This window comes from Rhagoletis zephyria, unplaced genomic scaffold, assembly GCF_001687245.7.
Source record: "Rhagoletis zephyria isolate East Lansing unplaced genomic scaffold, Rhagoletis_zephyria_1.1 Rzeph_scaffold_00016, whole genome shotgun sequence".
Taxonomy (NCBI): Eukaryota; Metazoa; Arthropoda; class Insecta; order Diptera; family Tephritidae; genus Rhagoletis; species Rhagoletis zephyria.
Genome location: NW_016157100.1, coordinates 801,651 through 824,472, shown reverse-complemented (window position 1 = coordinate 824,472; position 22,822 = coordinate 801,651). Strand labels below are relative to the sequence as shown.

Here is a 22,822-nt window from a genome sequence, read left to right as displayed (position 1 = left end):
CCGAATTTGCTGCAGTTTGACCAAACAAAATTAGTTTGCTGTGAGAGGCGACAAACTCGCTCTCTCCGAGTTTGCTGCAACAACAATTGCACGCAGTTTGCCAAACAAAATTTCTGCATAACACCGACCTAACACGAAAATAACAGTTTCGTCGCTTTTTGCAGCCAACTTCAATACCAAACGCCCTGTCAAAATAACTGCCATCCCTAAATTGGCGCGTCAAGCGCCAAACAACTGTCAAAAATCCTCATGCCCGTACAATTTGTATGAAGCATCCCACAATAACGCGGCGCTAACGCCGAGCAAATGGAATTTTCATTTTTGACAGGGCGTTACGTGTTGAAGTTGGATGCGGAAGACGGAAAGAAAGAGAAAGGACAAAAAAGTGAAAGAGGAAACGAGAATAAAAACGAGAGGATCTGAGAAAACGTCAAAAATTACGACGCGTTGATTTGGGGATAGCGCGCGCTGACACTCGTTGACAATGGATAACGTAACGCTTAGCGCTCCAATTTAGGGACGGCAGTAAGATTTTCCAACCGCTCCGCGTTAACGCCGCATTGTTTCGGTATGCTTCATGCCAATTATATGGGCATGCGAATTTTTCGACAGCCAGACAAGGCTGACGCTTTTGTTTAGGTATGACAGTTACGAAACAATACCGAAGTACTGCACATTTAAATTGGTATATCTCGAGAAAGAAAAATCGAATCGCAACAAACGAAAATGAATTTTAAATTAAGTTTTTGTGTTAAATTATACCAGTTAATTCGAACTTTGTTTCAGTTTCATTTCCATAGCTGAAACACACCCATTTGCATAGCACTGGCTGTCAGTTAACATAAATCATAAATCAGCTGATTGTCATCAGCGTATGTGGTTTACGTTTACAAGCATTTTCCAGCATTCTTGCAAATTTTTTCGCGTTGCAGTGAATTCAAGGTATATTTCTATGGAAATTAAATGAACATTTTATTAAAAATCGATCCCACACGAAATGGAGGAGTTGCGGCGTCTCGAATACTTATCATTGGTGTCAAAAATTTGCACCGAATTAGAAAATCACTTGGGTCTGAACGACAAGGACCTAGCGGAATTCATAATCGATTTGGAAGAAAAAAATCCAACATTTGATGGATTTCGTAAGGCCTTGCATGATAATGGAGCTGAATTTCCAGATTCCTTCGTTACCAATCTACAGCGTATTATTAATTTGATGAAACCTGGCCGAGGAGATGAGGCATTAGAAGGCGTTAGTAGTGTAAAAAATGCCAAGGCGGATCAGTTGACACGAATGTTCCCAGGTTTAGCTTTGCCAAATGATAAATTTAGCAAAAGTTATAGCAGCGGTGGTGAAAGTGCCAGTGAGACTTCTTCAAGTGATTCTGAAAGTGAGCAGGAAAACGAGCTTCGAAAAGAAACCAAGTCAAAGAAACGTGATGAAATTGATAACGTTATGGATGAGCTGGAAGCGCTTGCACCTAGCAAGCGCAAAAAGTCTAAAAGTGTGGACGACACAATGGCAGAGTTGGCAGCATTGGCGACAGATCAGCGAAAGAAAGGAGACAAATCAGAGGATGAGGATGTCGATGACGTCATGGCCGAATTGGAAGCGTTGGCACCCAGCAAACAAATAAAAAAGGATGAAAAACCTAAAAAGAGCGACATTGATTACACTATGGAAAAATTAGAAGCTCTTGCGCCAACTGCTCAAAAGAAGTACGAAAATGTAAAGATTAAATCAGAAAAAAAGAAAAAGCTTGACCGACATTCACGTTCACGCTCAAGGGAGCGCAGCTCGCGCCATGAACGTAGTAGCAGATGCGAAAGAAGCCGTGACAGACGTCGGTCCCGTTCAGATTCACCGGCAGAGAGACGACGCAATGACAGGCGGCGGCGTTCGCGTACCAAATCAAAAGATCGTGATCGAGGGCACGAGCGTGACAGAGAACGCGATCGTGAACGCGATCGCAATGGACGTAGGCTTCGTTCGAGATCGCGCTCGCGTTCTCATTGTCATAGCACCAGTAGACGCCATTCACGTTCACGGTCGCGAGATCACCACCGTCGTTCGCGGTCGCGTGAGCGAAGCGATCGTAACGGTCGGAGAAGATCGCGTTCCCGTGATCGCCATGAACGGAGTGGCCGCAAGCGCTCACGTTCAAATTCCACAGAGCGCCATGGTCGTAATGAGAAAATGCCACCACCAGCTCAGCTACCAGATGACCCGGAGCCGGGAAAAATCTACTCGGGTAAAGTGGCAAATATTGTGCCTTTTGGCTGTTTCGTGCAGCTTTTTGGGTTGCGCAAGCGTTGGGAAGGACTGGTGCATATTTCGCAGTTGCGCTCTGAAGGGCGTGTCACCGACGTAACAGAAGTGGTGCAACGTAATGCGAATGTAAAGGTGAAAGTGATGTCTATTGCGGGACAGAAAGTGTCACTTTCAATGAAGGAGGTTGATCAGGCCACTGGGCGCGACCTGAATCCGCTATCGCATGTAGCGCCGGATGACGATCTGCGGGATCGCAATCCCGATCGGCCGTATAGTGGTACTTCGTTGCTAAATTTGCAGGTAAGTTATTTGTGTAAAAGTATTTGTGATCATCCACTCATCACTAATATTATTACACAGGGCGGCAGCATGGACAACGATGAGAGTGACTCTCGTAAGCGTGTCACGCGCATATCCAGCCCCGAGCGTTGGGAAATAAAACAAATGATCAGCTCCGGAGTCATCGATCGCAGCGAAATGCCTGATTTTGATGAAGAAACGGGCCTGATACAAAAAGACGAAGACGACGAAGCCGATATTGAAATAGAAATTGTGGAAGAAGAACCGCCATTCCTTTCTGGGCATGGCCGCGCTCTGCACGACCTGTCCCCCGTGCGCATTGTTAAGAATCCAGATGGTTCGCTGGCGCAAGCTGCCATGATGCAGTCAGCTTTATCGAAGGAGAGACGAGAACAGAAAATGCTACAGCGCGAACAAGATGCGGTCGCGCCGACCAACATGAGCCGCAATTGGATCGATCCCCTGCCCGACGAGGATGACTCGCGTGCTATGACGAGTACACGCGGCATCGGCTCTGGTGCAACGATTGAAGTACCCGAGTGGAAAAAACATGTCATCGGCGGCAAGAAGTCATCGTTTGGCAAAAAGACCGACATGTCGCTGTTGGAGCAACGTCAATCGCTACCCATTTACAAGCTACGCGACGATCTCATTAAAGCCGTCTCAGACAATCAAATTTTAATTGTTATCGGTGAGACGGGCTCCGGCAAGACGACACAAATCACCCAGTATTTGGCTGAAAGTGGTTTTACTGCACGAGGCAAGATCGGTTGTACGCAACCACGTCGTGTAGCTGCCATGTCGGTAGCTAAGCGTGTGGCAGAAGAGTTCGGTTGTCGACTGGGCCAAGAAGTGGGCTACACCATTCGTTTTGAGGACTGCACCAGTCCCGAAACGGTTATCAAATACATGACAGATGGTATGTTACGTACAGAATTATGTCAAAATTTATCTAATACTTCCTCTTCAGGTATGTTGCTACGCGAGTGTTTGATGGAGTCTGATTTAAAGTCTTATTCCGTTATTATGTTGGACGAGGCGCATGAACGTACTATACACACAGATGTACTCTTTGGTCTTTTAAAGGGCGCCGTACAAAAGCGACCAGAGTTGAAGTTGATCGTCACTTCAGCCACACTAGATGCGGTAAAATTCTCGCAGTACTTTTTTGAAGCGCCAATTTTCACCATACCAGGTCGTACCTTCCCGGTCGAAGTGTTGTACACCAAAGAGCCAGAGACAGACTATTTAGATGCTTCGCTAATTACTGTTATGCAAATACATTTGCGTGAGCCGCCAGGTGACATACTACTTTTCCTCACGGGTCAGGAAGAGATTGACACCGCCTGCGAGATACTCTACGAGCGCATGAAAAGCTTAGGTCCTGATGTACCTGAACTGATTATACTGCCGGTGTATTCGGCGCTGCCATCCGAAATGCAGACGCGCATTTTCGATCCAGCGCCAGCGGGTAGCCGTAAAGTTGTTATAGCCACCAATATTGCAGAGACTTCGCTAACAATCGATGGCATATTTTATGTCGTTGATCCGGGTTTCGTCAAGCAGAAAGTTTACAATTCAAAAACGGGCATGGATTCACTGGTGGTAACACCAATTTCGCAAGCCGCGGCCAAGCAGCGTGCCGGACGTGCTGGCCGCACAGGGCCTGGCAAATGCTATCGGTTATATACGGAGCGTGCGTATCGTGACGAGATGCTACCCACGCCAGTGCCAGAGATACAGCGTACGAACTTGGCAATGACAGTGTTGCAGTTAAAGACAATGGGTATAAATGACCTGCTGCACTTCGATTTCATGGACGCGCCACCTGTTGAATCCTTGGTAATGGCTTTGGAAAACTTGCACTCGTTATCCGCGTTGGATGACGAAGGCTTATTAACACGCTTGGGACGGCGTATGGCCGAATTTCCGCTGGAACCAAATCTCTCGAAAATGTTGATTATGTCTGTGGCTTTACAATGCTCTGATGAAGTGCTCACAATTGTATCCATGTTGAGCGTACAGAACGTCTTTTATCGGCCAAAGGATAAACAAGCTTTGGCGGACCAGAAGAAAGCTAAATTTAATCAGCCCGAAGGTGACCATCTAACGCTACTTGCCGTCTACAACAGTTGGAAGAACAATAAATTTTCGAATGCCTGGTGTTATGAGAACTTCGTACAAATTCGCACTCTTAAGCGTTCACAGGATGTTCGCAAGCAGTTGCTGGGCATTATGGATCGGCATAAATTGGATGTTGTCTCGGCTGGAAAAAATTCTGTACGCATACAAAAAGCCATCTGCTCAGGTTTCTTCCGAAATGCCGCTAAAAAGGATCCGCAAGAAGGTTATCGTACACTCGTAGACTCACAAGTGGTCTATATACATCCATCCAGTGCGCTTTTCAATCGTCAACCCGAGTGGGTGGTTTATCATGAACTTGTACAGACTACCAAGGAGTATATGCGTGAAGTGACCACCATAGATCCGAAATGGTTGGTTGAATTCGCACCATCATTCTTCCGCTTCTCGGATCCAACGAAATTGAGTAAATTCAAGAAGAATCAACGACTCGAACCACTGTACAATAAATATGAAGAGCCCAATGCTTGGCGTATATCGCGTGTACGACGCAGACGGAACTAAATTTCGTGTAAGACTTCTTTTTAGCATTTAATGTAATTCATGTATTTAAATTTTAAGTTAGTATGTAAACAACATATTTTATTTGAATTATGAACGCAATAACATTACAATAGCGCTGACTTGAGTAACCTTATTTATGTAATTTAAATATACCAACTAATAACCTTTGCGTCCGCGAAACCTTTGTCGATTGTCAAGCTGGAAAAGAGTTGAAATTCGGTCAGTATATAATAGAGAATATACATAGTTGTCCTCGACTTACCAACGAGCGCTTACACTCAAAGAATGTGTTTCTCAGAATCTGGCACTCCTCTGGAACATTGTTGCCCTTAAGGCACTCACGCGGCGTCTTTTTATCCTGGAAACATACAAAAACTCTCCTAAATTTTCTTCAAATGTAATGGTTGCGTTTCATTCGAACCCACAATACGACAGCAGTCGCTTTCCAGCAAGCACATCTTGAGATCCGCTCTGACGCCCGCACATGCTGAGGTATCAGCCAACTTCTCATCTCCCTCGTAACGCATCATTTTATTGGTAGTTTTAAATAAAATACTACCAGGAATACTATTTAGGATGATTAATTAAAGACAAACTTTGCTCAAAGCGAATTAAAGATGCCAAAATTACACCAATTCCGCAATAACACTGCATTCGTAATAAAACAGCTGATGCCTACATTTGAAGATGCCATAGAGATGGTGGATTTTTTAGGTTAGTTTTCATGTGTCAAGCGTTTATTTAAAAGTAATTTAATTTAAATATATTACAATTTAAAAAATTTTTAATTCTAGTTTAACTCTTTGGAACATTTATTTAACTGAAAACTAATTGACAATACAAATGCCCATAAAATTGGCTCTACTGTAAATAATTTGGGTATTTTGGGAGAAATCACTAATACACATTTCCGTCTGCTGGCAACCTTTGGGTTTGTGGGAGGGATCAGCTGATTGCGATAGCGCGAGCAGCAATTGAAGCAAACAAGGAAAACAAACCGGCTCCTTGAACAAATGGAATAAATAAAATACCAACAGGATGTCTCGCAGTTGGTGAGTGTACACTTTCGTTCCAGACTTTATCTAATTTTATCGTTTATAGTTTTCTCAAGCCCAACAAATATTGGCCCCTAGCCACTCAACGCTTCGCCAGCCAACATCAGTGGCAACAGCCTACAATTGGCAAAGATGTTGGTATACGCATATATAATTGTACAGCTCGCCATAAAGTACCGTTGATACTGTCCAATAATACATACGCTACTTGGTATACATGTGGTCCCACCGTTTACGATTCCATGCATTTGGGACATGCAAGCTGTTACGTTAAATTGGACATCATACAACGCATATTGCGCGAGCATTTCAATATGAACCTTGTTACTGCTATGAACGTTACCGATATTGATGATAAAATAATACAGAAAAGTGTTGAAAGTAGGAAGAGTTGGCGCGAATTGTCGCGCTTCTACGAAAGTGAGTTCTGGTCGGATTTACGGCTACTCAATGTACATGAACCAAATATAAAACTACGCGTTACTGAGCAGATGCCGTACATTGTCGAATTTATTCGACGTATTGTAGAACAAGGACAGGCTTATGAAGGTAGCGATGGTAGCATTTATTTTGATGTAAACAAGTGCGCAAACTATGGCAAGTTACAAAAAGTAAATTTATTGGACACAGCCGGGCAGACAACGGTTAAGGATGGTAAAATGAGCGCGGCAGATTTTTCGCTGTGGAAAGCGCAAAAAAACGAGAAAGAACCGTCGTGGACTACGCCCTGGGGCGCAGGACGCCCTGGGTGGCATATCGAATGCAGCACGTTGGCTAGCATGATTTTTGGAAAACATATAGACTTTCATGCTGGGGGCCTGGATTTGCGCTTTCCACATCATGAAAACGAGGAGGCACAAAGTTGTGCATACCATAACACTCAGCAATGGGTAAATTATTGGTTGCACACTGGGCAATTGCATGTTAAGGGACAAAAGGAAAAGATGTCAAAATCATTAAAAAACACTATCTCAGTTGGCAAAATGTTGCAACACTATACGGCTGATGAGTTCCGCATGGCATGCGCGCTCTCGAATTATCGAAATGAAATGCAGTACAGCGAGGAATTAATGCAGACATCAAGAAACACATTGAAACGTTTTAGAACCTTCAGAGCGGACTGCCTTGCATACCTGAGTGGGAAAAAGCAGAGCGCTCTAGTGGAGGCAAGTGAGTTGGTGGGCGGTTTGCAGCGTGCGCTTCAGAAAATAGATGCCTGCTATAAAGATGATTTTGATACGGCGAGCAGCATTACTGTACTGCTAGATCAAGCAAGTACGGTGAATCGGCACATTAACGCAGCAGACGGTGGAGAAGTTGAGTATAGATTGACTGTAGGCAGCTGCATGGACGCAATAGCCGCAGTGGATAATGCTGTGCAACAACATTTAGGCATTCTCGGCTTTGATTTTGTGAAGGACTCAAACCCGCAGGCGATAAGTACGGCGTCAGAATTCGATTTAGATGGTTTAGTGGAGGATTTTCTGCAGTCCAGGCGATCAATTCGCGAACTTGCGGTAGCTGCTAAGAACAAAGAACTATTTCATATATGTGACGATCTGCGTAATTGCTTGCGACAACATGGAATTGATATACAGGATCACAGTCAAGGGACCTCATGGCAATTTAGTGGGAAAAAGAAATAAAGTTTGACTTTGTATGCGTGTCTCATAAGTTTGAGATATTTCATTGCTGTGGGGAAGCGGAAGTAACTTTGTGAAATTCGCTTTTTTGTCGCTATGAATGTACATCCGTTTGTACTTCAGACTCGACCGGCAGATGGCGCATATGGTTTTACGTTAAATTCGCCTTGACTTATGCCATATGTTTAAATTCGCCGAAGACCTAATTCGCCTTTCTTTATTTACTAAATAAGTTCGGCAAATTACGAGCGGGAGAAAAATAATTATTTGGCTTCCGATTAATTGTAAGAAATAAGTAATGTTTAATTGTGAAAAATATGAAACAATATTTATAAAGTTTTGAACCGAGAAATTTGTATTGAAAAATGGGCACGGAAAATCCACATGAAGCAAGGACCGGTAGTGGTTGCGGCACAAGTAGACGGAACAGCAGTTGCGGTGGTTACAGCAATATTGATGCCACCCCAATGCCAAAGCACATACCATTTCCTGAGTTTTCCGGCAGTTCAGAACTTATCAATGAGCTGGTGATGTTTCTTTTCACAACCTTTGCCTCCGCAATGCAATTTATTAACATTTACCGCACGCTATGGTGGATGCCGGAATCTTATATAAAGCATACAGTTGTAAGTGCGCAAACCAAGTCAACATAAGAAAAGAATACATATTAAATTATGCTCAGAGTTTACCAGTTTTTTTTTTTTACAGAATGTTCATCTCATTGAACCATACTTGGTAGCGTTCATCGTATTGCTGATGTCGCGGCGTTTCATTTATTGTTTTCTTATACGCGGCCAGGATTTGCTACACAGCTTTAACAGCAAATACCGCCGCCTGTATAGAGTTTTTATTAAATACAGTTTTATTAGCTGGCTTGCAATACTACTTGGCTTTTGTGTTTTTAAAATTTACATAAAACACTCCTTTATACCCGTATTTTTGCTCATCTACCCGTAAGTACGTAGTTCTAACTAAACGACAGTCTTTTATAGTAAACTTTCTATTATCACCCCATAGTCTCGTCATTTACGTGCTCGTATTTGGCTTTCAAATCGAATCATTTTTACGCAGCTCGTGCGAAGTTGAAGGTGCCTACTTCAATGGGATGCCAATGCATTGCTGCTCCAGCAGTCCTGATACCATACGCGATGAAATCGATGTACTACGGAATGATTTCAACATACGATTCAAGCAAATTTTCTTCACCTCGATGTTGAATGCTTACTACGTAGGCCTTGTTCCCTGTTTCTTTACTGTTTCCATCTACTACAACGTTATCTGGGCATATCAGAATGCATTTTACTTTTGGATAAGTTGTCTTACCATGGCAGCAGCATTTGGTTTTCCGTCAAAGTATAGCGATATATTACACCGCGCATCGTTACACTTAGGTTACTGGTCGCGAATGGATGTACGTGGCATTGGTAGTTGTAGTGGTGGCGGTGGTGCGTCTACTGCCACAGCTGCTTCATGGAAACTTAACAGCGTATGGGTCCAGGGCAGTTTGGTGAAGCATAATGGAGAGTTATTCAGCTGTCTAAGTCCAGTAACTGTTGCATTGCCAGGAAATTCTAGTCATTCTAGATTTTATGTGAGTAAATGATGTTTTTAAATTCAAGAATACGTTTTTACTTTCCTTGCCTTTTGCTATAGAAACTCTTCCGCAATCCATCCATTATATACATGGTACTCACGGGTCTCCAAGCAGCCAATGTTCTCGCAGGTATAATAGTTTTATATTATGCCGTCGAATGGCATTTTGTGTTGTCGCTGAGCTTTGTAACGCTCACAAACCAATTTACGTTTTTCAAAATCATGCGCGACTATTTGGTTACGAAACGCATTTACACAGCGGAAGCAGCAATAGCAGAACAGACCAAAGCGAATGCGCAGCATAGCAACTAAAAGAGAAAACGGAGACTAAGAGACTGCATACATGGGCGAAATAAAATAAACAATCACCACAGACTGCGAGATTCTGAATAATTTCCATGCATATTTCTTTATTTCTAATTTAAATATTTATGTATATTTTCGCTGTTTTTGGCGTTGGAATTCCGTATTTATTTCTAAAATAATTACTTTGTTCATTCAACATTTTTTATATTTCATTACATAAAAGATAGTAAAATGCTAAGTAAACACTGCAAGACTTCATAAATAATAAAAAATAAAAAGGTAACTTAGCCAAATATATTATCATAAGCTTTTTGTAAAATTGTTCTTTGCTTTGTTTTCAGTTCTAATTTCCGACGATGATTTACGTACTCTTCGCACTTCTTCGTCTCCAAAGGACCCCAATTTTTTGTGGGCGAGGCAGCAGAAATCACCTTTTAAAGCGACGAAGCATAAAGCAATAAAAAGAAAAAAATAATAATTTTACTACTAAGTGAGGATAAGTGCCCTGTTTACCTTCAGCAAACCAGTGCGTTTCGTTTGCTTGCAAATGCTATACAAAGCCCAACCTGGTATTTGTAATAGTCCAATAGCAGACAAGCACCAACCAAAAGCTGCTCAAAATAAAGATTTTATATAACTACATATCAAATATTTTTGGCAGCCTTTACACTTGTCCTTACCATGTGCTATACCCGGATAAACGACATTTTTATAAGTCAACGGCTTCAAATCTATTAGTGTGTAAATCAGCACAGCCAACATGAGGCCGGGTGTAATAACGCCCCAGCATATGCGCCAATAAATACCAGTCTTCAAACCAACCATAAATTCGATATCGGCACAGAACCGCTTCACTCCTGTAAATTAACAGAGTCTCTTAACAATGTTGAATTCTCCTCAAACCACTGCCAACGCTTACCATACACCCAACCGACAGCCAGCAGCTCGCCAATTGCTAAAATTAGTGCCGTAAACGAGACACCATAGAAATCCACCAGATTCAAGACGAATTGTCCACCAGGTGTCATGTAAACAATGCTCACAGCAAAACCCAACACAGCTAAGCTCAATGCCAGTGCCCAATTTGGCGCACGCACCCAACGATCACGTATTACGCGCACTATACAGGAGCCCATGCCGACCGTGCTGCCGATGCCTAATACGAATAACATCAAAAAGAAAAGAACCGCGAATGCCTTTTAGGTAGTTTTGTTTTAAGGCGCCATTTGGGCGCATGTGCACATCGATACGTACTTGTGGAATGAATTCGAATTTGGCAATGGCATCGGGATACGAGATGAATGCCAAGCCAGAACCACCTTTTACAACGCTAGCAACGTCCGGTGCGCCAGTTTTGAAGGCCAAATTACCAAGTATGCCGAATGTAATACAGCCAGCAATGATGGATGAACAGGAATCCATGGTGGTGATTATGACAATATCTCTGCGTGGTGGAGTGAGTGGAAAATGGTTGGAGTTGAAGCAAAGTATTGAAGGTAGGTGAATAAAACATTTAATTGCATATCTTTTGTGCAAACTCACTTGTAAACATTGCGTGAAAAATTGTTGTACGAGGCATAAGTGATTAAAGTGCCAAAACAAATGGCTAATGAGAAGAAGACCTGTGTGACTGCGGCATACCAGACCTACATGAGTTAAAAATTAAAATGCATACAGTAAAATATATACTGCCCAATTCTGATTAATCCCGATGAGTTCGTTCTCCGAGAATTTGTTTCGCCCGAGAAACAAATACTCCAATAACTAACTCCCAGGGATTAGCATTTTCCCCGAATATTTGGGAGGAGGAAATTCGAACTTGGAAAGAGCGTTTTGACACCTTTTGGACAGCTCAACTACGCCATTTAATATAAAAAACCTCAGCGAATTTTTATTCATGATAGGAGGAAAGGGAAAAAAGAAAAACTCCCGGGGAGTTTCTATTCAGAATCGGCCTGATAATGAAGGTCAAAAAGAAATAGAATGCCCTAAATATAGCCCGCTTCACTTGAAAAGGGCACATTGTTTTTCTCCAAAAAACGGGCTTACATATATCTTCACTTGTATGCGGGAACCTTCATTTTATAGAAATGGAAACTTGAAATGAAGCCAATACACAAAGGCGACGCGGAATTGACAGAGGGCGGCATCAACTTATTGTCGCGATACTAGACCAAATGAGTAGTCCACTTGCAAACAGCGTTATGTGATTTTATAATAGAATGCCATAAATTTGAAAAAACGACTACGACAAGAAGTATCTTTCTTATTATTACCTGAGAGTTTGGATAAATAAAAGCCTTATAAAATTGTAACAAAACATAACATGACATAAGATAATAGCTCTGATCCAGTACTCCATGAACTTACAGGATTTTATACGAACTTGCAGGAAGTTACAGGAAAAATGTTCCCGTACTCCAAAATCCTGTAAATGAGAGCGACTTTTGGAGAGTTGTGTAGAGAATGAAGTTGCAAGATTTTACCCGAAATCATGAAAAGTGTCAAGCAATCACTGGTTGACGTTTTTACAGGAAAAATGTTTTTTTTGTTCCCGTACTTTTTGTTGTTACTCACTTTTTACTCTCACTTCAGAGAGTAATTTTGCTGTTTGACAGTTTTACAGGATTTTTCACGAAAAGTATTGGATCAGAGCTAATATTAACAGTCTATACGACTTAAAGCAGTTTTCTAAGTTCATCAGAAGATGCATACTTTTGAAAGATTATAAATAAGTATGATTGCGACTTTTGGAAGAAGAGTTAACATTTGATGCTATTTTTTTCAGAATGTAAAAAGATTTTGCACTGTGTTGTTAGTGGACATGCAACTACTTTAAATACTGGTACGTAATCCACCAAAAACTAAAAATCGAAAAAATTTTACATAGCGCACTTTGCAAGTGGACTACTCAAATTAAAAAAAAAAACGTAATTTTTTAGCAAAAAACAAAACCGACTTCAATTCTCATATAAAAATGTAAGATTATCGTTACTTTCTTCATGAACTGACGAACGGAGTTAAACCAAATTAATACGGGACCACCTCTGAGGCAACACTTTTCCTAAAAAGAATTATAGAAATCGGTTAACGTGGTCCAAAGTTATGCGGTAACATACATAAAAAAAAATAGAAATAAGATAAATAAAAAATAAACATTCGGACAAATTGATAACCTTTCTCCTTTTGGTGAAGTCGGTTAATGAGTAATTACGAGGTTACTATAATGTCTACCAGTTTTTGAAGAAAAGTAATGTGCTATATAAGTGAGGTACATACTTATGTACATATATATGTATCTGAATCGATTTCAATTGGTGCATTTATTTTTTAGACTTACTTTCCAATTCAATATTTATTTTTATCGATCCAAAAATCGACTAATCCCGTATTCCTCGGATTAATTCTAGTCTGTAATAAAATAAAAATTCGCTCAGCGCGAGGGAGTACCACTAAAAAGTACGAGCTCGCTTTCTAGTAAAATGTGCTAGCATCTGACAACTTCAACATAACTTCCAAATTTTGCTTGTAAAATTTTGCTTATTTTGTATGTAAATACACTCCCTCACACTTGTAAATAACTAAAAATACTTACAAATTCATTAGAATCCAATCAAACAAGTAACTAAATATATTTCAACACATTGGCAGAGTGCACCTTTCTTTTGTTTACAGTTTGGTCGCTTAATACACTTTACAGCTGATCTTTGACACATTTACCAGTATTTACCAGCAAATACTCTTCGGTCTAAACCTGGTAATTTCTGATTGAGAGATAATGTTTTTTTTACTCTCTTATTTGTCCTCTCATTTACCAGAGAACCGAGTACGGGATCGATTTCCAGTAAAATCTGACTAGTTCGGACTCGTACGGTATCGCAACTTATACATATTTGCATATACATATGTATGTATAAAAGTCTTTTCGGCAACCCGCTAGCAATCTCATAAGTTACAAGGTTTTTTAAGTTTTTGTTGCGTTTTTCCGATCAAAAATCGAAATCCCTGCGACTCTAGCATTTTAAATAAAACGACGCCACTACGTATGAGTAACTTAAACTCGGACAGTTGCATAAGCTACTACATATCGATGCCTCCAAACCATACCATTGGAAGAGATTAGTTGAAAGGCCGTTCACACTAGGCGATTGTTGCTTTCAACTAAAAGTTGCCTGTAAAATCGCCCCATGTAAACACAGTATTAGACTTACTCAGACTTAGCATTGTATGGTTTGGAGGCGTCACCCTTATGCCAGAAGCATGAATGTGCAAACTTACCTATTTTGAATTATTCGGTTGACTTGATTAACCTTTGGATGTTCTATGTTATACCAAAACCCAAAATTCCATGCGTACATGAATGTAGAGTTAAGTCTAAAAAAAAAACTTTCGAACTTGATTTCCCAAAATTTTAATTTTTACACATTCATGTTTCTGGCATAAGGGGACGATATATTCATATTCTCCAGTAAAAAACTATTCAATTATTTGCCAATAACCAAATTTCTGAGAGTAAGACCATATTTGCTCTAGTGAGAGAAACATGCAAGAAAGTACGAAAACGCAAAACTAACAAGAAGTTGCAAGTTTTATGAACTGCTGATTGATTTGTTATTTTCCGAAGCAATTTCCTAATAACGTTTCTCTAACTGAGATCAAATGTTGACTTACTCTCTGAAATTTGGTTACTGGTAAGTTACGGGATACTTTTATGTTGGAGAATATGAAACCCAACTAACATAAAACATAAACACACATCGAAAGAATGCTATACAGCCCCAACTTGTTAGACGAAACATAATTACCTAAACTAACACCGGTGCATAATGGCCTCGTCGCCCGCACCATGTAGTATTTTACAAATTCATTTGTAAAATACAATGGAAAAATAATAATAATAATAAATACACATAAAATAAACCACCAATTACCAACGGATTTAACAGCTCAGACCATTGCGGTTTGAAAAAGTAAATTATACCATCCATAGCGCCGGGTAGCGTTACAGCGCGTAACAGCAAAATCAGTAGGACCACATAGGGGAATACACCAAGAAAATAAGCAGCTTTTCCAGAACTTTTAACACCTGTGTTCAATTAAAAGTGGGTTGAGGAAAATAATTTATTGGTCATAGCTATTACAACTTGAATAAGACCATTTTTGTGTAAGCTACTAAGCAAGACTCCCCGTATATAGGTTTGTTTGATCATGAAAATAATTGGTCCGATAACTGACAGACGTGCCCCAAGAGCCCTAAAGTTACATATGTGCGCTAATACATTAAATTTTAAATAGCCTGTAATCCAGTATTTTCATTTATGGCTACGCCAATTTCATATCTCGTCAGGTTTGGAAGTTATATAGAATTTTTTTCGTAACTTTAGGACTCTTGAGGCACGTCTTTCCACCCGATTTTGAAAATTTTTCGAGGAGCCCATTTCTATGTCCAAATGAACCTATCGAGGGTGAGTCTTGCTTTGTGAGCAAAAGTTGGAAAATTAGGAACACCCTAATGTACATACATATGAGCATTTTTAAAGTGGTCCATTTTTTTTTATATATCATGTAAAAATATGTATTGGCAAACGTAAATCAACGCGAATTATTAAAATAGTTAAAAAAAATAAACGATTTTACAAGCTTTTATTTAACTTGCTTTGTTTGTTTGTATATGGGCATTCCCATGGTGGCGCACGTACAGTCGTACGATTTCAATGTGATACAAAAAAGGAATACCATTTGTTTTCTTTAACTTTTTTGGGCCATTGTATAGCACATAATTAGCTCTATATTTAACCGAAAAATGAAATCAATCGAACTGCTTGGTCCTGAAATATAAGCATTTAAAGAGAGTGTCGTTACGTGACAAAAAATGGAAGTTGATTTTTTCTTTTCTTACAAAATCGCAAAACTCTGCGAATTGTGGATGGCTATTTTCATGAAACTTATTTTAATATGATTTGGAGCAATTCTAGTTGTTTTTAGAGTTTTTTGAATTAATGCAAATTGTTTCAATTCTCTTTTACAACCCCAAGTGTGAAACGTGACGTGACGTGGCGTCACGTGACATAAATTTCCATCGTTATATTTTTGTTAATATTGCTTTTAAATGAATTTTCAACGCAAATAAAACATGTATTTTATGTAGAATATACTTTATATTTTGACTTCAGCGCCAATTCAGGGTCAATTTATTAGAAATCTATGATTTATTATGTTTCAACCACATACGCCAAATTCGAACCAAATCGGACCATAAATACGGTTTTTCGAAATATCTCGACCTTGGCACCACCTAGGAAGACCATTTTATGCAAAGATGATTCTACTTACATAGCCAGTATATATTTTAAAAAGCAGACAAATCGGCCCGTAAATACGTTAGATATAAAACTTTTATTTTTTTTTGTCGTGGTGGACCTTCCGCTGGAAACACCCATATACAGTCGGAGTCAGAAGTTAGCATACTCCTTGTTCTAATATAATATTCGCAATGTCGTTTCATGGAAATTCTTTTTCAATAATTTTTTAAGAAAATAAGGTTCATTGTATACCATAAATTATATAAATTAAATTCTCACAAATTATCATATATGTAATACTCCTGTATTGGCAGTAAGAGCTAGTACCGTCCGAAAACACTACAGTACAGATATATCAATAAACACGTACGAAAGAAAAGGAACACATACGTTTATAAATAAACATGTACACAACACATATACAAAAACGGCACTCAAGTACACAATACATTGACAAAAACGGTACTAGACTGTCTCGCTTTGATTTCGGAATGCTTACCACATTGAGAAGTTAGCTTACTGCCAATATAGAAGTATTACATACATATATGCAAATTATATAAAATTCACAAAAATTCCACAAATGTTAAAATTTTTAAATCAGATTTTTTACAAAATTTTCGGGTATGCAGTTTTGTAGCCAATTCAATTTCAATATAATAAAGTGCAAGTTTCAAAGTAAATAAAGTGCAATTTCCGTTGAATTTTGAAATTTTTTTTTGCAAAATGTGTTGAATTTTTTCTTCCTTGTAACGCGCAAGCAAAGTTTATTTTTGTAAAAACTGCGTACCCCAAAAGTTTTTAAAAATTCTGATTAAAAATTTTGAAAATTTGATGACAAATTCGTTGAATTTCTTTCTTCTTACAATAAAGTAAATCTTGGAAATGATTTCCTGAGCTTTAAATAGTGCTTCATTGAACATATCATTACAAATATCAAAAATAACATTTACAAATAAAATTACTTATACCACTTAAAAAAGAACGGCTCATATGTATGTACATGTATTTAATTTCATTTATAATATTTTTTAAAGTGGAAAACCAGACAGCACAGACCGTACCAAGGTTCCATTTTACCTCAAAAATAAAAAGTTCTTAGTAAATTTTTTTGTTGTATTTTTGTCTTGAAAAAGCCTCTCATAAAATCCATTTGCCGTTCAGAGGCGGCATAAAACTGTAGGTGCCTCCACTTGTATAACAACATCAAGGCGCACACCACAAATTGGAGGAGAAGCTCGGCCAAACACTTAAAAATGTAAGCGTCAATCTATTATGTTTGTATGTATGTATGTAAATAGTAAAAAGCAAGATTTGTCAGGTTTTCTTCTCAAAATATCAAAAGCCATGCTATTAAGCATGATACAAATATAGTAAGGTAGAACCGCTGAGAGTCACTTTTAAGATTCTTGACGTTTCCAAACAATTTAATTTTTAAATTTACTCACAAACTCACACACACATTTTCATTTTCAATCTCAAGCAACAACAATTTCGAACAATTTCAATTTTTTATTTTCACTTTTATATGATTTTAAAATGTTGGCAAACTTCAAAAAAAAATCATGGCCGACAAATTGAGAGAACGGTTATACCTTGCTATGTTTTTATCATGCTATTAAGCATGATACAAAAAAGAAGGCAGTTCCATTGTCACTTTTTCGTCGCCATATTAACAACCTGACAATTAAGTAGATTGTGACATTTCGTGCTACCGTATGCAATATCTAAAATACTCCAAATTTNACACAACTTATTTCTCGGAGCGATTAAACTGGTGTAGTGTGCGCACCTCCATACATCTTCATGTACATATTTCAAGCGAGCNCTTGCTATGTTTTTATCATGCTATTAAGCATGATACAAAAAAGAAGGCAGTTCCATTGTCACTTTTTCGTCGCCATATTAACAACCTGACAATTAAGTAGATTGTGACATTTCGTGCTACCGTATGCAATATCTAAAATACTCCAAATTTTATTATTAATTTTTCATTTATTTACAAACATTTTGTTCTTAGAATCGAAATTTGAACTAGCAAAAGGTATTTTGTTGGGTACGGCTCGGTTATTTGTACAATNATAAAAGTTATTGTATCATTCTATTAAGCATGATAAAAATATAGTAAGGTAGAACCGCTGAGAGTCACTTTTAAAATTCTTGACGTTTCCAAACAATTTAATTTTTAAATTTACTCACAAACTCACACACACATTTTCATTTTCAATCTCAAGCAACAACAATTTCGAACAATTTCAATTTTTTATTTTCACTTTTATATGATTTTAAAATGTTGGCAAACTTCAAAAAAAAATCATGGCCGACAAATTGAGAGAACGGTTATACCTTGCTATGTTTTTATCATGCTATTAAGCATGATACAAAAAAGAAGGCAGTTCCATTGTCACTTTTTCGTCGCCATATTAACAACCTGACAATTAAGTAGATTGTGACATTTCGTGCTACCGTATGCAATATCTAAAATACTCCAAATTTTATTATTAATTTTTTATTTATTTACAAACATTTTGTTCTTAGAATCGAAATTTGAACTAGCAAAAGGTATTTTGTTGGGTACGGCTCGGTTATTTGTACAATAATTTTGGGTTGCTGTGTCACAAGACTTAACCCAAAGCAAAAAATTTTAAAACACACGTGTTGTCAAACAATTAAACATTAGTTAAAAATAAAAATTTCAAGTTTTCAGATACAAATTTATGAATAAATTCGATTTGAATTATGGACCTTCTTGTAAAAANGTTTGGAAGTTTCATAAATTGTGAGTCTCGGCCTGCCACTTTGATGATATTAAAACAATAAATCGGAGTATTTTCCTTCCCATATTTATACCAATGTAATAATATTTAAAATCAAAAACCATTATCAGTGCTTGGTATTTTTTNCCCCATCCCAAAACCATTGCACAAATAACCGAACTTTTCCCCTTTTGTATTTGAAAGAGCATGCTCAATAAGTTGATAATTGTGTTAATTCTAGTTTTCATACTAACAATAAATCACAAATTTTGTTTCACACCAACTNACTTACGTAACTCGCACTATTTTCATTAAAAAATATAAAATATAGACTATTAAAGAAGCCTTCATCGTAATTGTTCTTTTTATTTTATAATAAAAACCACGCGCGCATTATGCTTATTTTTTCGTTTTCTTATTTTGAATGCAATCTTGCGATCTAAAAATTTAATTCTAACGAATGTTCTTCCCAAATAAAACCTTTTTATATTTTGGTTCAAATATACTTTTATAATTCTCATACGATTTTGCAAACAATTAGCTTTCAAAAATTTTGATCTTAAAATTTCTAATGTATGCGAAAAACCTGAAGTCGGCTTGAACAGAAAACTTGAAAACCGCGTATCAACAAAATGCAAAACTGCGTATACGAGGTTGCATAAATTATTTTCCAGAGAGTAAAAACACTCATATTTCAAAATTGTTCTCTTTTTTATAAAGCAATCGCATTTCTGGCTAGTATATTTCAGGACGAATGGATAAAACTTGAGTCAAGAGCTTGTGTGAGCAAATCCAATCTTTGGCAAAAAATGTCAGTTACGCGGTTTTGCAGAACGACGATACGCGGTTTTGTACTTTAAACGACGATATGTAAGTATAATTTTGATCACTTTCTTCATGCGTTCTGAAACCTTGGCCTCAACCCCATTTTCGAAATTATGTAGCCGGCATAATTTTCAAGTCCATCATATTCCACATCTTTGAATGCACTGATAAAATCTTCTGCTTTAAAAAAAAAATATTTCTTCTAGTGATAAGGTATCATGAATTTGATGAAATGTCATAATTTTATTAAAAGTCAAATGGTTAGCAACAACAACGAATGTCATTAAATGGAACTACCTTCTTTTTTGTATCATGGTTTTTATCATGCTATTAAGTGTGTAATATTCTACAATTTGAAATTATTTTAATGGCGATTTCTGAAATATTACTTTTCTTCTCATTTTCAGTTTGCTAATCTGTTTAATTTAATGTAAATTCTGACAGTTCAATTAAATTTTCTAACTCACGAGACTTTTAGCCAATTCCTAAATTGAGTTCGTATATTTTTGAAACTTAAGGAGCATTCCCTTAATCGAAAAATCCTTAGAAAATTGAAAGCCTCGAAAGTTTTCCAGTCTAAAAAACAATTATAAAAATGCTGTATGCAATTTGCTTTTAAGTTTTCCATTTCTCGTGCTAAAGAGATTAGCATATTTATACTATTAAGATTCTTACCTCTTATCAGTACTCCACCAATTATAACCCAGGCCACAGCTAAGCAGCCTACCAACTCCCAATTTGGCGTACCAAGTCCGCTAAAAATGTCTTCTTGTTCGTGCAAAATTTCTTTTCTTTAAAAACAAAGTGAAAAGGTAAATACATAAAGTCAAAACCATGATAAAAATATAGTAAGGTAGAACCGCTGAGAGTCACTTTTAAAATTCTTGACGTTTCCAAACAATTTAATTTTTAAATTTACTCACAAACTCACACACACATTTTCATTTTCAATCTCAAGCAACAACAATTTCGAACAATTTCAATTTTTTATTTTCACTTTTATATGATTTTAAAATGTTGGCAAACTTCAAAAAAAAATCATGGCCGACAAATTGAGAGAACGGTTATACCTTGCTATGTTTTTATCATGGTTAAAACATCGGAAAATTATTTTAAATTTACTTATCTTTTTTTTACGCTCGACAAAGTAAATGTTTCTGTTAAAAAATGTACTTCATAAGTACTACATATTTATAAATTTATACTTACTGAAAATACAATTCCGCTGCTGACATTTTCGTTTGCCGCTCTTGTACTAAGCTTATATTTTGTGAGGAATTCGCTGCTGAATTCGTTTCATTGAGGCAAATATCACCCCACTCCTCGCGACAATAACTCCAGGGTAACACCTTCGAAAAGGAGGCTATCAAAAACCGTAAAGTCAATGCCATTATACTGGAGTAGTAGGTGATGGAGGCGCCAGTGGCGAGTACTTGACCAGCGGCAATGCCTGCAAAGTATCAGAAAAGAAACGCGAATAACTTTCTACGAAGTAAAAACGAAAATGAGAAGTAGCGTTGCTAGCGGGCCACGGCAAAATAAAGACCATAAAGATTCTTTAGCGAGACAGGTGCCTTTTACTACAAGCACTCTTGACATGTCCGAAATATGGGTTTCCGAAAGACCCGCTTTGCTTCTACCACAAGTAATTAGTAAGGTGTTCAATTGTTCGGTTTTTTTCTAAAACCCGTTTCCGAGTTATTCAAAAAATGGCAATCTAAAAAAAACCGGTTCCCCATTTTCAAATTAATAAAAACCGGATAAACCGTTTTATTTTATATATTATTACTAACATATAGGCAAAATTTCGGAATGAAATGTTCATTAGCCCGATTTTTACGACCCTTTGAAGGCGTTTATGAGGTTAGGTTTGTATATACCACCCATACAACCAAATAAACCGATTACGTCAAATAATTGACGGCTCACACATAACGTTACTAAAAATATATGGACAAAATTTCGGAGTCATATATTCATTGGTGTGCTTTTTATGACATTTTAAGGCATTTTTGACATTACGTTTGTAAGGGAGGTATGCTTTGAAATAAATCAATTACGCAAATTTTTCGTATTTTTTTTTGATTTATGACCATAAATATTACATACGGAAAATTCAAGTACTAATTTTCACTAAAAAGTGTATGGCTGTCCTCTATTAGAAGCAGTATGGCGTCTAAACTAACAGTAAATTAGATTTTGTATTATAACCAGGGAACGGATTTTTAGGACCTAAAAACCTATAAAAAAGGCAAAATAAAATAACGAAATAGGCTGGAAAAGGCCAAATAAAATAGCGAAAAAGGCAGGAAAAGGCACTAGGTATTGAAAAAAGGCAAAACAAAATAGCGAAAAAGGCAGGAAAAGGCACTAGGTATTGCAAAAAAAAAAAATTTTGATAAATATGTATGTATGCATATGTGTATTTATGTACATACATTTTATACGGTTGACAAACTGGCTCGCTTATCTGCATAAACCGTCTTTATTTGCATTAACTTATGCATTATCTCCTTGCAAATGAGAATAAGCGGCTGGACAAATACATAAAAATTTCGTTCATTTGTTCGAACGTGGAGATATAATTTTGTGTACATATTTCATTAAAGCTATTAAGGTGTCTACTATAAGAGTGGTTTATTTGAAAATGAGAGAGTTCTACCTTTAAGCTAAGTAAGTACTTGTTCTACCTCCTAAATTTTCCAAAGTCAGCCCAACATTATTCACTGAAAGTTGTGTTCGGAACACGGTATGACTTATGTAGGAACTGCATCCGGTCATAATCACTTACGCTACACGCTTGATTTGCTTAGAATTTTGTTTTTCTCGTTATTACATTTTATGTGACTGTTAACGAAAACGACAACTGAGAAAAAATATCAACCAATACATTCAAACAAATTGTCAAATAAGCATATTTACCCTGCAAACCATTTTTTCAGAGTATTCTGAATCGTAAAGAATTTTTAAAGAATTCGGAAAGATCCCATCCGATTTTTTGCCGAATTTTCTAAAATGAAATAAATTACGCACACTTCCATTCTTTTACGAAATTTCGGAAGAAAATCGGAAGAAATGAAAATAATTCTCGCTATGTAAGAATTTCTTGCAGACTTTTTTCAGA

At 37.6% G+C, this 22,822-nt stretch overlaps 5 protein-coding genes across 6 annotated transcripts in view; 3 read left to right on the top strand and 2 right to left on the bottom strand.

The window, feature by feature from the left end:
• The first annotated feature begins 874 nt into the window (after window positions 1-874).
• pea (ATP-dependent RNA helicase pea) lies at window positions 875-5,300 on the top strand. Its single transcript, XM_017612885.1, has 3 exons — window positions 875-2,572; window positions 2,633-3,491; window positions 3,543-5,300. The coding sequence occupies exons 1-3, from the start codon at window positions 998-1,000 to the stop codon at window positions 5,216-5,218; spliced, it is 4,110 nt and encodes a 1,369-aa protein (XP_017468374.1). The 5' UTR covers window positions 875-997; the 3' UTR covers window positions 5,219-5,300.
• On the bottom strand, window positions 5,262-5,904 carry LOC108360611 (cytochrome c oxidase assembly factor 5). Of its 2 annotated transcripts, none has more exons than XM_017612984.1 (3): window positions 5,640-5,904; window positions 5,481-5,576; window positions 5,262-5,416 (listed from the first exon to the last, which is right to left on the bottom strand). In XM_017612984.1, the coding sequence occupies exons 1-3, from the start codon at window positions 5,727-5,729 to the stop codon at window positions 5,375-5,377; spliced, it is 228 nt and encodes a 75-aa protein (XP_017468473.1). In that variant the 5' UTR covers window positions 5,730-5,904; the 3' UTR covers window positions 5,262-5,374. The 2 variants fall into 2 exon arrangements, with proteins under 2 accessions (XP_017468473.1, XP_017468463.1); XM_017612974.1 differs by having other exon boundaries at window positions 5,644-5,900.
• Window positions 5,905-6,059: 155 nt separating this feature from the next.
• Window positions 6,060-7,947, top strand: CysRS-m (cysteine--tRNA ligase-like protein, mitochondrial). Its single transcript, XM_017612909.1, has 2 exons — window positions 6,060-6,270; window positions 6,320-7,947. The coding sequence occupies exons 1-2, from the start codon at window positions 6,257-6,259 to the stop codon at window positions 7,917-7,919; spliced, it is 1,614 nt and encodes a 537-aa protein (XP_017468398.1). The 5' UTR covers window positions 6,060-6,256; the 3' UTR covers window positions 7,920-7,947.
• Window positions 7,948-8,038: 91 nt separating this feature from the next.
• Window positions 8,039-10,108, top strand: LOC108360569 (transmembrane protein 39A-A). The gene is made up of 4 exons (XM_017612918.1): window positions 8,039-8,542; window positions 8,625-8,869; window positions 8,934-9,507; window positions 9,570-10,108. Exons 1-4 carry the CDS (start codon window positions 8,282-8,284, stop codon window positions 9,819-9,821), a joined length of 1,332 nt encoding a protein of 443 aa, XP_017468407.1. The 5' UTR covers window positions 8,039-8,281; the 3' UTR covers window positions 9,822-10,108.
• Window positions 9,952-22,822, bottom strand: part of LOC108360548 (sodium-dependent nutrient amino acid transporter 1) — a 21,427-nt gene continuing 8,556 nt past the window's right edge. Inside the window, exons 2-10 of the mRNA XM_017612897.1 lie at window positions 20,908-21,148; window positions 20,374-20,489; window positions 14,747-14,901; window positions 11,358-11,461; window positions 11,070-11,259; window positions 10,735-11,011; window positions 10,496-10,672; window positions 10,329-10,426; window positions 9,952-10,246 (exon numbers count right to left, since the gene is read on the bottom strand). Coding sequence (XP_017468386.1) covers window positions 10,100-10,246; window positions 10,329-10,426; window positions 10,496-10,672; window positions 10,735-11,011; window positions 11,070-11,259; window positions 11,358-11,461; window positions 14,747-14,901; window positions 20,374-20,489; window positions 20,908-21,148 — 1,505 coding nt within the window. The 3' untranslated portion in view covers window positions 9,952-10,099. The remainder of the gene's footprint in view (window positions 10,247-10,328; window positions 10,427-10,495; window positions 10,673-10,734; window positions 11,012-11,069; window positions 11,260-11,357; window positions 11,462-14,746; window positions 14,902-20,373; window positions 20,490-20,907; window positions 21,149-22,822) is intronic.

What these genes read in the sequence shown, in the direction of transcription:
- pea (XM_017612885.1), top strand. Translation starts at nt 998, where the DNA reads ATGGAGGAGTTGCGGCGTCTCGAATACTTATCATTGGTGTCAAAAATT. An exon ending in CTTCGTTGCTAAATTTGCAG is followed by an intron (nt 2,573 to 2,632) that starts GTAAGTTATTTG and finishes ATTATTACACAG; the next exon opens with GGCGGCAGCATGGACAACGA. An exon ending in TATCAAATACATGACAGATG is followed by an intron (nt 3,492 to 3,542) that starts GTATGTTACGTA and finishes CTTCCTCTTCAG; the next exon opens with GTATGTTGCTACGCGAGTGT.
- LOC108360611 (XM_017612974.1), bottom strand. Translation starts at nt 5,748, where the DNA reads ATGATGCGTTACGAGGGAGATGAGAAGTTGGCTGATACCTCAGCATGT. An exon ending in AAAGCGACTGCTGTCGTATT is followed by an intron (nt 5,577 to 5,643) that starts GTGGGTTCGAAT and finishes GTATGTTTCCAG; the next exon opens with GATAAAAAGACGCCGCGTGA. An exon ending in TTGAGTGTAAGCGCTCGTTG is followed by an intron (nt 5,417 to 5,480) that starts GTAAGTCGAGGA and finishes ACTCTTTTCCAG; the next exon opens with CTTGACAATCGACAAAGGTT.
- LOC108360569 (XM_017612918.1), top strand. Translation starts at nt 8,282, where the DNA reads ATGGGCACGGAAAATCCACATGAAGCAAGGACCGGTAGTGGTTGCGGC. An exon ending in GTATTTTTGCTCATCTACCC is followed by an intron (nt 8,870 to 8,933) that starts GTAAGTACGTAG and finishes ATCACCCCATAG; the next exon opens with TCTCGTCATTTACGTGCTCG. An exon ending in CTAGTCATTCTAGATTTTAT is followed by an intron (nt 9,508 to 9,569) that starts GTGAGTAAATGA and finishes CTTTTGCTATAG; the next exon opens with AAACTCTTCCGCAATCCATC.